This window comes from Zonotrichia leucophrys, chromosome 1 (assembly GCF_028769735.1).
Source record: "Zonotrichia leucophrys gambelii isolate GWCS_2022_RI chromosome 1, RI_Zleu_2.0, whole genome shotgun sequence".
Lineage (NCBI taxonomy): Eukaryota > Metazoa > Chordata > Aves > Passeriformes > Passerellidae > Zonotrichia > Zonotrichia leucophrys.
In genome coordinates, this window is record NC_088169.1 from 87,130,361 (window position 1) to 87,144,616 (window position 14,256).

General features: G+C 42.3%; 1 protein-coding gene across 4 annotated transcripts in view; it reads left to right on the forward strand.

The window, feature by feature from the left end:
• The window catches only part of LOC135451443 (ovostatin-like), a 34,647-nt gene extending 21,344 nt beyond the window's left edge, over window positions 1-13,303 (forward strand). For 3 of the 4 annotated variants that reach the window (XM_064720654.1, XM_064720644.1, XM_064720671.1), the window contains 16 exons: window positions 19-140; window positions 795-846; window positions 1,220-1,303; window positions 2,269-2,445; window positions 2,935-3,016; window positions 3,907-4,063; window positions 4,523-4,597; window positions 5,874-6,039; window positions 6,641-6,861; window positions 7,926-8,141; window positions 8,270-8,394; window positions 8,572-8,662; window positions 11,091-11,162; window positions 11,726-11,828; window positions 12,603-12,677; window positions 13,106-13,303. In XM_064720654.1, the coding sequence (XP_064576724.1) occupies window positions 19-140; window positions 795-846; window positions 1,220-1,303; window positions 2,269-2,445; window positions 2,935-3,016; window positions 3,907-4,063; window positions 4,523-4,597; window positions 5,874-6,039; window positions 6,641-6,861; window positions 7,926-8,141; window positions 8,270-8,394; window positions 8,572-8,662; window positions 11,091-11,162; window positions 11,726-11,828; window positions 12,603-12,655 (1,796 nt within the window). In that variant the 3' untranslated portion in view covers window positions 12,656-12,677; window positions 13,106-13,303. Of the gene's footprint in view, window positions 1-18; window positions 141-794; window positions 847-1,219; window positions 1,304-2,268; window positions 2,446-2,934; window positions 3,017-3,906; window positions 4,064-4,522; window positions 4,598-5,873; window positions 6,040-6,640; window positions 6,862-7,925; window positions 8,142-8,269; window positions 8,395-8,571; window positions 8,663-11,090; window positions 11,163-11,725; window positions 11,829-12,602; window positions 12,678-13,016 lie in introns of all 4 variants that reach the window. The other variant, XM_064720664.1, reaches the window with a different exon arrangement.
• The last annotated feature ends 953 nt before the right edge of the window (window positions 13,304-14,256 follow it).

Here is a 14,256-nt window from a genome sequence, read left to right on the forward strand (position 1 = left end):
TGGTGGGTGTCTTTCCAGGTGAGGTGAAATTTGTGATTACTGCTGAGGCCAAACTGAACACCAGAGGTACTGGAAACAGCACTTCTCCAGAGGAGAACACCATTTACAGGGACACCTTGTTTCAAACCCTACTTGTTGAGGTAGGGTTGGAAATTGGCAGGTGCTTTCTGTCTGGTGGAAACTGGAATTCCTGTGGCTGAGGGTTAGAAGCTGTTAGGAGGGAGGGAGGGAATGCAGTACAGTGAGGAGGGAGTACAGCACCTGTGTACAGTAGGCTTCTCCATATTAAAATAAGAGTGAAAATCATGGTGGCCACAGTATCCACTGTCCTCCTCCCACTGGCTCCTTTTGGGACCCTGAGCATGTGTCCTGACTGCCCATGGTGCCAGAAGCGAGGAGATTCCATACTTTGCTTTTAAGCACCTTTAGCACATGACTTGAATTCTAGGGAGGAGGGTGGAGGAAAGATATAAGAGGAAAAGGGTTTATCTTGAGCATCATAAAGCAACAGCTACATAGGATTAATTGGACAAAGTCTCTCTCAGAGGCTAGAAATACCTATTTTTTAACTGCTTTTTGAGTAGGAAGGTGCTTTGGAAAGGATCTTGGGCAAGAGAGGGAGCCATGGACCAAGAGATATTCTAGTGGAGCTAGGGTAGGGCTGGCTACAAGAGGTGCAGGGTCTGGGTAAAAGCCATATTCATATACTGTCTTACACTGCTAAATGTCATGGTTTCATGGTGATGTTCTGTACTTTTCTTTCTCTTCCTGACCACTTCACTGCAATCAAACAGCCTGAAGGTATTAAAAAGGAGTTGACTCAGAGCTCCCTCATCTGTGCAAAAGGTAAGGCAAGTTCATTCATTCATTCATTCATTCATTCATTCATTCATTCATTCATTCATTCATTCATTCCTTCCAGGGAACTGCTTCACAGGGAACATTCATTCCAAGTGGAACTGCTTCACTGTCTTGTAGGTCTTGTCCTACAAAGGCAGAGACCCTTCCAGGGGAGGAAAAGATACATTCATGTTGTCCTAGGGTGCTTAGGACACTGGATCAGGGTGCTAGGCTGAAATTCAGAATTTTCATATACCTTTGGCTCAGTGAGCAAGACTCTGTGGCATTTTCCTTACCCAGACTGAGGACTATAACAGTCAAGACTTCTGTGAAACACCCCATAATTTTAACAATTCTTCTTTTCATATTTTCTCATCAGGCACAAAGATTTCTGAACAGGTGTCTCTCAGCTTGCCAAGAAACTTAGTGCAGGGATCAGCCAGAGCTTATTTTTCTGTCATTGGTAAGTTTAGTACTTAAACTGAATGCAAAATGGTGTTTCTCTTGTGCTGCACCAAGTGCCATCTTGTATTCACATACAAGACTTATGTAAAGTTGAAGAAATAATTATTCTTGATTTTAGAAGGTAAGTTTTCTATTTTGCAAAATGGCAGTGGGAGGCAAAATTTGCTCACATTTCTCTCATATCAAGAAGGGACAAAGTGGTCCAATAATTTTCATTTATATTGCATTTCAGATTATACTGCATTAGCATATCCAGTTCAGTGTAGTCAAACAGCTGATTCAGATGAAAAGTAGCATAAGGCAGACTTCTTTGAAAAATTATCTTAATTTCTTGGAAACAAATCTACAGAACTTTGCTGACTGCATAATTTCAAATTTATCGTTTTGCATGATGAAAAACATTTGTAAGTCAATAAGTTCCCATAGAATAAAAGTTTCAGATCCGAGACGACTCTACTAATCTGAAAGTTACTAGTGAGACTTCAGGGTTCTCTTCAGTGAAAATTTTTTGAGGTTCTGAACTCAGATTGTTTTCTAAACACAGCTGGTTTGGGTGCCCGTTTCCATGTGAGGTGTGCTGTTTTGTGCAGCCTGTCAGCATCCTACCCCACTCAACATGTTCACAAGTACATGCCAAAACAGGAAGCAGGTTGTAAAAAGCAGGGAAATATGACCCTTCCAAGAATTCATAGCTGTTCCTCAGAAGCTGTGCCAGCCAGTATTGGCGCTCATTTTTTCCTCTCAAATTCTCAGTTTCTCCCAGGTGTCCATCATCCAGATAAGAAATGAAAAAATGGGGACGGTTTGGCACTTTTCTTCTATGATGTGTCTTTGGTTACTATGATTGCTCTACATTAGTCATTGCCCTTGGCTTCATAATAAGAAAGTGTAGAGCAATGTATAATTCTGTGTAATAAAAACATGTCTGAACTGGGCTGACTTCTTACACTTTTCCCTCTTCAGGAGACATTTTGGGCACAGCCCTGCGGAACATAGATAACCTCCTCCATATGCCTTATGGCTGTGGAGAACAGAACATGGCCTTGTTCACACCCAACATCTATGCCCTGGATTATCTGAATAAGACTGGGCAGCTGACTGAAGAGATTAGAATTAGGGGTACTGGTTATCTATCCACAGGTAAGAGGTTTTCAGATTCTTCCATCTTCTTCCCCAGGGAAATGCTCACAGGACCAAGCCTGACAGAGTTTAAGAAGCATTTGGACAATGATATCAGGGAGATGGTGTGATTTTTGTGGTTCTTTGCATGGTTAAGAGGTGGACTTGATGACCATTGTTGGTCCCTTCCAACTCAGAATAAACTGTGATCCTGTGATCTAGTATTGTGATTGTTTGCCTTGAACACTTCAACTCAACATGGTGAGCACTGATCTCTGAATTCCAGTACCACAATAATTGCACAGGAGCAGGCAATGAGAGCACTCCAAAAGCAGCATGTCCAGGAGTAAAAGCAGCTGGAATTCTTTCAGTGGTTGGCATTATTCACCAGATATCCATTACCTGATACTAAATCCAAAAGTCTTACTTCTGCAGTTCAACAAACAGCAGAACAAATCCTTTTCTCGGATTAGAAAATGTGTAAATGTGTCTTCCTTATTGTGTTTTCAGGCTACCAGAAACAGCTATCATACAAACACAGGGATGGATCCTACAGCTCCTTTGGGTTACGAGATAGAGAAGGGAGTGTATGGTAAGTGATGGCATTTTCTATTTCCCTGGCACAGGATCTTTAGGCTTTGAAAAAAGATCCAAGTATTCCGTGATTCTTGTTTTTAATAGATTAAATGAATATAGTTCAGTTAATTTGAATCTCCTAGTAAAGGAGAAATTAATAACTGGAAAGTGGGCAACCAAAGGGTGGTATGATGGTGGGAAGCTGGAGTACATAATGTTCAACAGAAAACTAAAGGATCTGGATTTGTTTAGCCTGTAGAAGAAGAAAATAATGGGAGACCTGGGTAAACTTTTCTGCTGCCTAGGTGGGGACTGTGGAAATACAGCCAGACTCTTGTTGGAGCTGCACAGAGTGAGGACAAGAGTTTGTCCTTACTCAAGTTGCTACAGAGACCACTCCAAGTGGGTAGAAGAAATATAAATCTTCCCCAGGAGAAGGCCATAGCACTGAGATAAATGCCCAGAGAGGATGTGGATATCTTTATTCCTAGAGATTTTCACATGACTGGACAAAAGACCGAGTAGCCTGACACAGCTCTGAAGTTGGCCTTAGTTTAAGCAGGTGGTTGAACAGGAGACTTCCAAAGGTCCCTTCCAATCTGGTTTGCTTCATAATTCAATTAACTAAGACTAGAAATTGCTAACATCAGTCACCAACCTGTGTCTATACTTTACCATTGCTCTATAAGAAAGGTTCCAGCACAGTAATGGAGTCATATCAGGTCAATTATTAGCATGACAATTTTATGTATTTTATTTACTTAAAACTTAGAAAACACTTTCTTCTTTTACCTCAAACATTATAAAGTTCTTTTTACATCATTTTCTATGCACATCCTGTGCACTGGTAAATGTCCTTGGTCTTGTTCACACCATACCTGCCTTCTGTTTCTGGATCACCTGCAGGCTCACTGCCTTTGTGTACAAATCCCTGGAGCAGGCCAAGCGCTACATCTACATTGATGACAACGTCCAGTCCCAAACTTTGATCTGGCTGGCAAGCAAGCAGAAGTCAGATGGCTGCTTTGAAAATGCTGGATCACATTTCAACAATGCTTTGAAGGTAATTGAGATAAGTATAGCCACAAAATTCCAGTCCTGCTGTCTGGATTTATTTGGATAGGACACAAACTTACTCTTCAGCACACCCTTACTCTTCTTGGTAGTGTTATCTCGTGTCTCTCCTACACAAGCAGGGCATGATTCTTATGTGTGCTCTTGATGAGGAGGTAAAAACAAGTAGAACTTTCTAAGTCTCAGGTTTTATTTTCCACCACTGCATTTTGTGCTCAGCCACAAGCTATTGTCTGCTTTATTACACATGTACAAAAGCCAAGAAGATGCAGTCAATTACTTTGGCTTTATCCTCTGTAAACTTGATTTTTCTTGTTCCTGTGCACACAGGGAGACAGAAATTACTGCTGATCTCAAATCTAACTGATATATGAACTATGAATTAATTCATATGTTGTTTATTCCTAGGACATTCATCCTAACCAGTTCTTTACTTGTTTTTCATCAGGGTGGAGAAGAAGCTGAGTACTCCCTCACAGCCTATGTTGTGGCATCATTGCTGGAGGCTGGACACTCTGCTGCAGTAGGTTTTTGGTGCTGTTAGCCCAGTCAGACATTTGTCAAACTGCTCAAGTCACAGTCCTCTCATCAGCTTTCCTTTACAATGAGGAACTCAAATATTCTTTGTAGGACAGCATTTGATTGTAGACAGTTGTTTTCAGAACCCTGCAGTCTCCTGCAAGTATTTAATGAGTGTTACAATTCAGTTATATATCCAGGGCTTATGGATTCCCTTGAAACACCCCTGAGGAGTCCAGCTGTTTTAGACAATGGTAGTCTAAGTAGGTGCAAAATTTGCCCACTCCATCCAAAATCCACTTTGGAATTTTCTCTGAATTTCCCTTGTCCAAAGTTCAAGCTGTCCAAATCTTCAGTCTACAAACTCACTTTGTGCATTTAGTTCCAATGCCCATTTCCCTATGGAAATCTTAATAATGGAAGGAAACTATGAGCTGCTGGTTGAAGTACTTGGCATTGGGAAATGAGAGCCAAGTTCTGTTCTCTGTAATATATTTCCTTCATATCCTTGTGACGTTGTTTTATGCCAACTTTGTTCTTTTTATAATGGGGAGGAGGAGAATTGTTCCAAATCTGACAAACACGTTCTAAATGTGCTGATTTTTTGAACATCCCTCACACATGGTAGTATCAGCCATCATCAGGGTACACGAGACCAACAGGATGAAAACATTGTGCAGAATCAAACAGTTCTGGAGCAACATGAATGTAGTTTCCAATATCTTCATAAGCAGTTCCAAAACCCAGTGTCACATGTTTAAGTGAAGTTGCAGAGACACAACATGGTAAGTAGTATGCTGGTGGTTCTGAGAGGAAGAAGAGTTCACAGAGATAGTCAATAAGGTTAAAAGGTCTGAAGAGTTACCTTGGTAGTTGTACCTAGCAAACAAGCAATGTCCATTTGAGAGAGCCTGCTTAATCATGAGGTCTCAATGCACTTTACATAGTTCTATAAAAATGATCCACATTTTATTGCTAAAGCAACCAAGGGACAAAGGTTTCTCTCTAACAGGCTCATCTCATGAGTCAGGAATAGAAACATTACTCTCTTATTTTGGCCATGCTGCCTCTAAATAAATTTAGAAAGGAGGCAGCATGACTGGAAGGGCATTTTTTTACAGGATACAGTCTATAGGCTATTAAACATGCCATGGATCATGTATATTTCTAGCACAAAGAGTCAGAGATTGCAGCTTCAGCAATGATGGAGGTATTTAGAAAGTATTGTGTGGAGACACAAATCCAAGTACCTGACACCCCACTGTGTTTTGCATTACCAGCATCCCGTTGTTCGGAGTGGCATGAACTGTTTGGAGACTGCATTTAACAGTGGGGTCCACAACCTATACAACCAGGCCCTCCTTGCCTATGTTTATGGCTTGGCTGGCAGAGAGGAAAGACGCCAGTTCTTCCTTGAGCAGCTGGATGGGGCAGCTGTCAGGGCTGGTAAGTGCAGCATGGCCATGGCAGAGGCAGTGCAGCAGATGGAATGGCCTGTTGGATCTTATGAGCTGTTCTGATGCACAGTTTTGTCAGGAATGCTCTCCCTTCCCTTGCCTTTCATGCCTGCTATGCTACTGAATTTATTTCTAGGAGTTTTTCTGTCTGTCTCTTTTGGCATCACGAAAGTTTGAGCTGTGGCCTATCTATGAAATTTTGAAATAATTTAGGGGGAGATAGAGTCCCCTGAATGTCTCAGCCCAAGGTCTTTCAATAGCCCAAGGTCTTCCAAGGTCTTTTCAAGCCCGATCTTTCAATAGAAAGATTGTACCTAATTTTTCACTTAGTTTCCTCTTGTAATGCTGAACAAACCCACCTCCCTGTGCTATGTCATGTGCTCCTGCTTGCAACTGCCTTAGCATCCTTCTACTGCACTGCTTTCACTTCAATCCCTCTTTGTCTTATACAGCCTGCTTTTATTATTCCCTTTCCATCCCTTCCTGTTTTCTTTTCCAGCTTGGTAGTAAAACTTACCCAGTTCAGGACACCAAGATCTGACAAAACTTGTTTTTTCCATGCTTTTTATATTCCACTTCTCTGTTTTCAGGTGGATCTGTTTACTGGCAGAGAGAAAACATGCCACCAGCAGAACGTTTCTCTGACTTCTATTCCCGTGCCCCTTCTGCTGAGATTGAAATGACCAGCTATGTGCTCCTGGCTCTTCTCAACAGAACCAAACTCATTCCAGAAGACTTATCTTACATTTCCCGTGTTGTGTACTGGCTTATCAAACAACAGAACCCCTATGGTGGCTTTTCCTCCAGCCAGGTAACAATTGGGTGTGGTAAAAAGAAAGTGTCTTGGAGCAGTACAGTCTGCAAACTGAATCTTGAAAAATAACAAATCTTTATGACTGCATGTGGATTTGAGTAATACTGGATAACTGGTGCTTTCATGGGTCGCCTTGTCAAAGGTACACCATGATCTGCATAGCTTTACACATAATTTGGTTTTCAGCAGTGAGAATTTACCTGAATTCCAAGTTGGCCACGGACAGCAGTCACTGCTGACACAACATTATGCCAGGTTTTGTGCAATAATTAAAATCTGTTGCTCCAGAATCACAGAATCCAGAATGTGTGAGGCTGGAAGGGATCACAGGGGGTCATTTGGTCCAACCTCCCTGCTCAAGCAGGGTCATCCTAGAGCACTTAGTGTCCAGGCAGCTCTTGAACATCTCCAATGAGGGAAACTCCACAACCTCTCAGGGCAGCCTGTCCCAGTGCTCAGTCACCTGCACAGTGAAGTTCTTCCTCATGTTCAGGTGGAATTTCCTGTGCATCATTTTCTGCCCATTGCCTCTTCTTCTATCGCTTAGCACAATCAAGAAGAGGTTGGACACCCTCCCTTGAGATATTTCTGAGATCTCCTCGCAGTTGTCTCTTTTCAAGGCTGAACAGGCCCAGATCTGTCAGCCTTTGTAAGAGATGATCCAGTCCTTTAATCATTCTTGTCATGATGCTCCTCTGGACCTGCTCCAGGAGTTCCATGTCTCTGCTGTACTGAGGAGCCCAGACTGGACACAGCACTCCAGATACACCTCCCTAGGGCTGAGTAGAGGGGCAGGATCAACTCCCTCCACCTGCTGCCAAAGCCCTTCCTAGTGCATCACAGATGGTCTACTGGTCACCAGAGCACACTGGTGGCTCAGGGACAGCTTTCTGTCCACCAGGACAAGTTCTACAAGAATTTGTGTCATGTTTCCTTGGCTCTTTGAAAGCCCCCCTGCATTCATGAGTACTGACAAGGCATCAGGGAAATAGGATCTGTGCTAACCTCACACACCATCTTACACCTGAGTATCTAATTGGGGATCATGTTATTCTTTTCAGGACACTGTGGTTGCTCTCCAAGCTTTAGCCCAGTATGGATATCTCACCTTCTCCAAAAAAAACCTTAATACAGTCCAAGTCCATTCCATGGAGACCCCCAGTAAGATTTTCCAGGTGAACGACAAGAACCGCTTCTTACTGCAGCAGGCGTCCTTACCCACTATTCCAGGGAGTTACAGCGTGGAGGTGAATGGCACTAGCTGTGTCTATCTGCAGGTAAGCAAGCTGGGAACTCAGCACCACCCTCTGGGAACTAAGCAGGGGGCTCTCCATGCTTTGTTCCTCTCCATATGTCATGCTCTCCCTTAGGTCTGTGACCATCCCACACTTTCTATCTCTTTCAGACCACCCTGAGATACAACATCCATTTGCCAAAAAAAGCTGCAGGATTCTCTCTGTCTGTAAGGACAGCAAATGTGTCTTGCACAGGCAACTATCCACCAAAGTTTGACCTTGTCCTGTCTGCCAGGTAACCTCCTTTTACTGACCTACCTCCTGCATTCACAGTTTGGTAAAGCATCCAAGAAAGGAAGTACAGGCAGTTAACAGTTTAATAAGAAAAACAGGATTACTGAGAGCTAAAAATGTCATCCACTGGTATCCTTTCCATTTGCAGACCAGACTAACAGAACTTCTCTCATTTTAGTTACACAGGAAACCGCAACGTCTCCAACATGGCTATTATTGATGTGAAAATGCTCTCAGGATTTGTTCCTGAAGAATCTTCCCTGAAAAAGGTAAAAAATGGGACCAATGTGAATGATAAAGCCTAAGAACATAGGAAGTTGTTAAACACAGTCTTTGATTAGCAAATTTGAGCCCATGGGACTACTGCAAAGTCCCTGGACATAGCCACCTCTCACATACTCTGGACTTCAAATTTGTAGCTGTTTATGTGTTGAAGACAGATCTGTTAGGAGTTGCCAAATCCAGGAGATTAGCCCAGGAGAACTAAGACTTCATATCCCCAGGTCCAACCAACAGCAAAGTTCAGTCTATATTCCCAATAAGCAGACATACACACTACACATATATAGCCATATATACATAATATATGTGCCACACAGATCAGCAGAGAGGAAAGACAGCACTTCCACAAACACAGATAGCACAAATGGCCTTGTCCTTTCCCCTTTTTCTGCCTCATCAGATTAAAATCTCATTTGTGGGAAAGATAAATAAATAAATACATAAACATGCACAAGCACATATATACATGCAAATACACAATGTGGCTCCTCATGGTCGCTGGCCTCAGGCACTCAGTCTGCCCAGCAGCTGCCCCTGGACACTTGAGTTGGTGGCGCCTGGACATGTGCCTCCTTCAAGGCCTGAGACCCACTTCAGTGCTTGGAACTGAGGTCCCCATCCCCATGCATGCATGCTGAGGGCCTCTATAAGCATTCCTAACATGCAGTAGGTGAGCTGGGGTCCTCTGGTTTCACAGTGATGTCAGACAGACACATACATGCAGAGACAGGCAAATAAGTCTCCACTAGCTGCTCCAGATGTCCATCTCCAAGACTGTATGGTTTCTCCAGAAGTAGGCTTGGACACTCTGGTGCCTTTGGTAGCTGCCTTGGATGCTCTGGTGTCACCAACGTTTGGGTCAGATTTCTGCCTGACTCAGGAGCTGGCTGCTGTTCCAGTTTGTCACTGGTGAGCACATGCTGACACACATACTCCCGTCACTATAAGCCTGCAGTCTGGTGTCCCAGGGTGCCGGCACCCCAGGCACACGGTCTCTGATCCTCTCTTCAGGGACTTGCACTCCCTGCACACACATTCACATGGAATAGAGAGCCTTTCACCCTGGAAAATTGCCAGGAACAGAGATTAATAAGAAGGCAGGAGGGGCTGTGGTAACCAGGTGCAGGGCAGACAAGTGTGTGACCACCAACCTGTTCATGTGCAATTGGCCTCTTTTATCTCATTTTCCACCCTTTTCCCTTCCAACTGGATTTTATCCCTCTCTTTGTTACTTCTGGTTCTTCCCCTAAACACCCCATAAAAACTCTTTCTTGAGTCCCAGCATCCCATATTCAGCCCCATGGTCTGCAGGCAGCATTCCCCTTCAGTCTGCAAGGTGATCCGGGGATATTCTGCTGCTGACTCACCCTGTGGCTCTCACACTCTGACTACGGGCTGGTCACTGCCCTGTGGCAGCCCCAAGGGGGAGGGTCAGAGTGCTCCAGGGGCTCTGCTCAGGATAATGGGATTTCCCTGTGCTCTTAGTGTCTGTGTGCATGAGTCTGTAGTCATACAGCCTGACAGAATCTATGCGAGGAACACTTCTGCCATAAATTGCTTCAATTGGCATTTTGCATTACTATCCCTTTGACAAGGGTTATTTCTTCCTCTACAGTACAGTTTAACAAACAACCAAAAAAACGAGGTCCTTTTTTGATCCTCCTCCTTTGCTATCCAGAAATTTGATTATGATGATGACAATTCTGGGGACAACACTGATAAGCAACTAGTTTAGGTTCTTAATACAATTTAAGTTCACAATAGATGAGTTACCTTCAAGTCAAGACCTGTAATTTTCAAGCAGATAAAAAGAAGAATTAAATTCTTGGTAGAATCTGCTCATACTTTGTGTATTTATAATAATTCAGTGTTCAAGCCTGATTTTTTTTGGCTGGAACTGTATGAAATTAATACATTTTCTTTGGAAGATTTTTTCTGTTGAGATGATATTCTGTTTGGCATCCTACTCCTCTTCATATACACTTCAAGAAAATAAGCTGGTTTTTAAAGTTTAGAATATTTTAGGTGTGTATGTTTTGATATTAAAATAATTTTGTTCACATTCTTTTCTAAATGTTTTTAAACATTTATTTAAAACATAAAATGGACTAGCAAGTGAGTCAGCTTGAGCTGCAGAAATTAATTGTAAATTCGCTTTGAAATGAGAGAATTTTTAGGTTGATGATGGAAGTTACAAGTACCAAAGCTGGCTGGTGGAACTGTTCACCACTGTGACTGGTCTGCACGCATCAGGTTGTAAAAACACTCAACCTGCATTTCTTTATTTGGCGACTAGATGGCGGGGTGGCATAAAAGGAGCACAGCAGCCTCTTTAAACGCATTTTGCTGCGGAATCTGTAAGTCTCCTTGGCAAGTCTCCCGTGCTAACATTGCTGTGTTTTGCCTTATTTAAAGCTTCGGTTCGAGAATTCCGTTGTGGATCGCGTAGACATCAAGAACAACCACATACTCTTCTACCTTCAGAAGGTAGGTTTGGGAGGTTTCCCTTCAGTTTAATAAAACTGGAAGTTTAAAACAGGCTTCCAAATAAAAGAAAAATCTTATTAATAGCATATTAACGATACCAGTGCCTTAAAGATGTAAAAGTACTTCACTCAATCCAATATCACAGGGGATAATGGAGATATGTGATCAAAGTAATTAAAGGGAGAAAAGTAGGGAGAAGATTCTTAGGGGTACTGAAGGTGATTTTAGTTGGGAAAAAGCAAGGAAAGAAACTAACAGCCATTTTCTATTATAGGATGAATGCTGATGTGCTGAAAACCACACAAACAGGGAATTAGGTTGGGATAATTGGCAATGGAAATAGGATGAGGAGAAAAGAAAAGAGCACGCAATTTTAGCAGCAAAACATATTTAGCAACAGCTTTTAAACAATTGTCTGATTTAACATCAAGTTTACAAACTGGAGGGAGCTGTAGAGTAGCACATTGTCATACAGTCTGATGCAGAAATTAATCTTTTCAACCTTAGCCTCAGGGATAGTTATGAAAAAGTTCTGATGCATCTTCTTGTCTTGCCATTTCCAGGTCTCCCAGAAGGAAATCAGCTTCTCCTTCGGTGTGGAGCAAAGCCTGCCTGTCTCAGACATCAAACCAGTGCCTGTGCATATATACGATTACTATGAAACAGGTAGGAGACCCCCCAGCAGGCCTCGGTAAAACCTGTGACAAAGGGGGGGACAAAGAGAGACCCATTTAGCAATTCTGCTGGTTTTGATTATTAGACTGCAAATGTTTTGCAGAGCATAAACAGCTCCTGCCCTCCCGTGTTTACATTTCTTGCTTCATTTCAACATAAAGCAGATAAGAAAGTGATACTTGAGAGCTTCTTTCTTACAAAACAATACAAAAAGACATGTGGTTCCACTTTCACTCAACAGTTTGGACATGATGGTTAAAATCAATAACTCAAAGGCAGCACTGTTCCTGACTTCCCCGAACTGCATTAGCTAATTTTTTTACTAATATCATCATTGTAGGCTGCATCAAAAAAATCTTCCTTAGTGGAATTTAAATACTTAAGTAGGAATGACGATCCCATTTAACAAAAGAGGAGTTTAAGTAACTAGAACTAGAGAAATAAGTGCCTTTGACCAGCTTTCCTGAACTGAATCCTAGCAGATTAGCAGCAGCAGCAGTCAGAGAATTGACCCTGGAGTGCATTTTCTGCCACCTGATCCACGACTTGCATGGTGACAGCAATGATGTGTCCTGACAAACATGGTCAGAATGCCCTGGTCTCTGACTATGCAGCCCTGCAACTGGGTGCCTTGACAACTGGGAGTCTACCACAAAATTTATCAAATGTCTTCTGTTTTGTAGCATGTTAATGGGAGATGCAGATAGACTGGGGTCAGAATGATTTCTCACTCATACAAATGTTTTCTTCCTTCCTTCTTTCCAGATGAATATGGCCTTTCAGAGTACAATACTCCCTGCTCCACATATTCCAACTGAAATCAGATGTGTGCCAGAAGAGGTAATGATTCAAAAATGTCAGGCAAGCAGCTGCAGAACAAGAAGAGGATAAGAGACTTGGGGTTTTTTTCTGGGAGCACAATGAAAAACATGTAGAATAATGAGAAATATGCAAATCTCATATTGCTGTAGATCAGAATGACCCATTCTGGCCCACACTTCAAAAAGAACTGGGGTCAGTGTCGATTAGAAACTGCTTTAAATAAAATGCTTTTCCTGACAAGGGAGATACTGTGCAATTGTTGACTCTGACCATCCATCTTGTTTTGAAACTTATGACATATTCCAGTGGGAGATTTGTGTAAAGGTACTAATTTGAAATGTGTGTTCTGTGCCATAGGTTCCTCTTAAGAAATCCTAATCCTGGAGAATAATGTGCTGCTGCTGCTTCTATAGTTTTTTACTTGTTTTGGTCTTTCCATTATCCAGAAGGAAAATCCTGAAGAAATTCCTTTGATCCTCAGCTTTTTCAGCAGTTGAACTGAATCACCTACAGATGACAGAAGTCTAATCACAGGAAGACAACTTTTGTGCAAGTTTTGCCTCTATCTAGAAAGAAATGTTTTCTTCAGATTAGCATCTCATATTTTACTGCCCTTTGTAATAAAACATTCTGATTGGCAATGATATTTGTCCCAGCCTCCACTCCTTGGTCTATCTAGAACTGGATGAACACAGGAACCTTTGTGACAGGGGGAAGACATGACAGAGACCCTCAGGCTCAGTGTAATCCCAGAAAGATGCAAAATAAATTTGGAAGCTTTGGGAGACCATAAATCTTGGTTTGGAAGGACCTGGAGAGGTCACCAGCTGCAGCCTCCTGTTCTAAGAACTGCCTAACAGAGAGCAACCAGCAGAAGGGTGTTCAGCTTGAGAGTGGCACTGGGGTCCAGCAAAAAAAGCAGAATTCAGCCACACCAGGACCTAGGAAACCTTGGGAAGCAGCTAGAGAGTTGCTGTAAGCATATGAGAGATTTGACATAGGAACCTAAGGCTGTTTGTGAATTTGCTGATGTGAGCTATGTGCCTTAACACCCTTTGGAACCTGGCCCCATGCCCTGATTCTCTCAGCTCTCTAAATTCCACCTGGCATGTGAAAGCATCAGGCACAGAGCAGCTTTTCATCTGGTAGCACTGTGCATGTAGGTGAGCCTGAAGGAGCACTTCAATGCATAAAACAACATTTATGATCACATATGCCATCTATATCTCTCCTTAGGACATACAGAAATGGAATGGAGTTCTCTGCTGGGTTTTTTTGTTGTTTTGTTTTGTTTTTTTTTTTTTTAAGTTGCATATAATCTTGGTTTACTGAGAAACAAGATTATTTTCTTCCCTGACAATTCTGGTGGAATTTCCACCTTGTGAAAAAAAATAATGACATTTTGAGAAAAAAATATTGTGAGGTGAGTGGCTTTCGAGTCTTTTAATTCTGCTCAAAACATTGAGTTTCTATCCCTAGCATTTCTCTTCCCATCAGAAGCCACCCCTGGGCACAACCTTTGACCCAAAAAAGTCACACTGAAAGCAATGTTTTCATGTTTGCATGAGACCTGTGGTGACTTTTGCTACAGACAGAC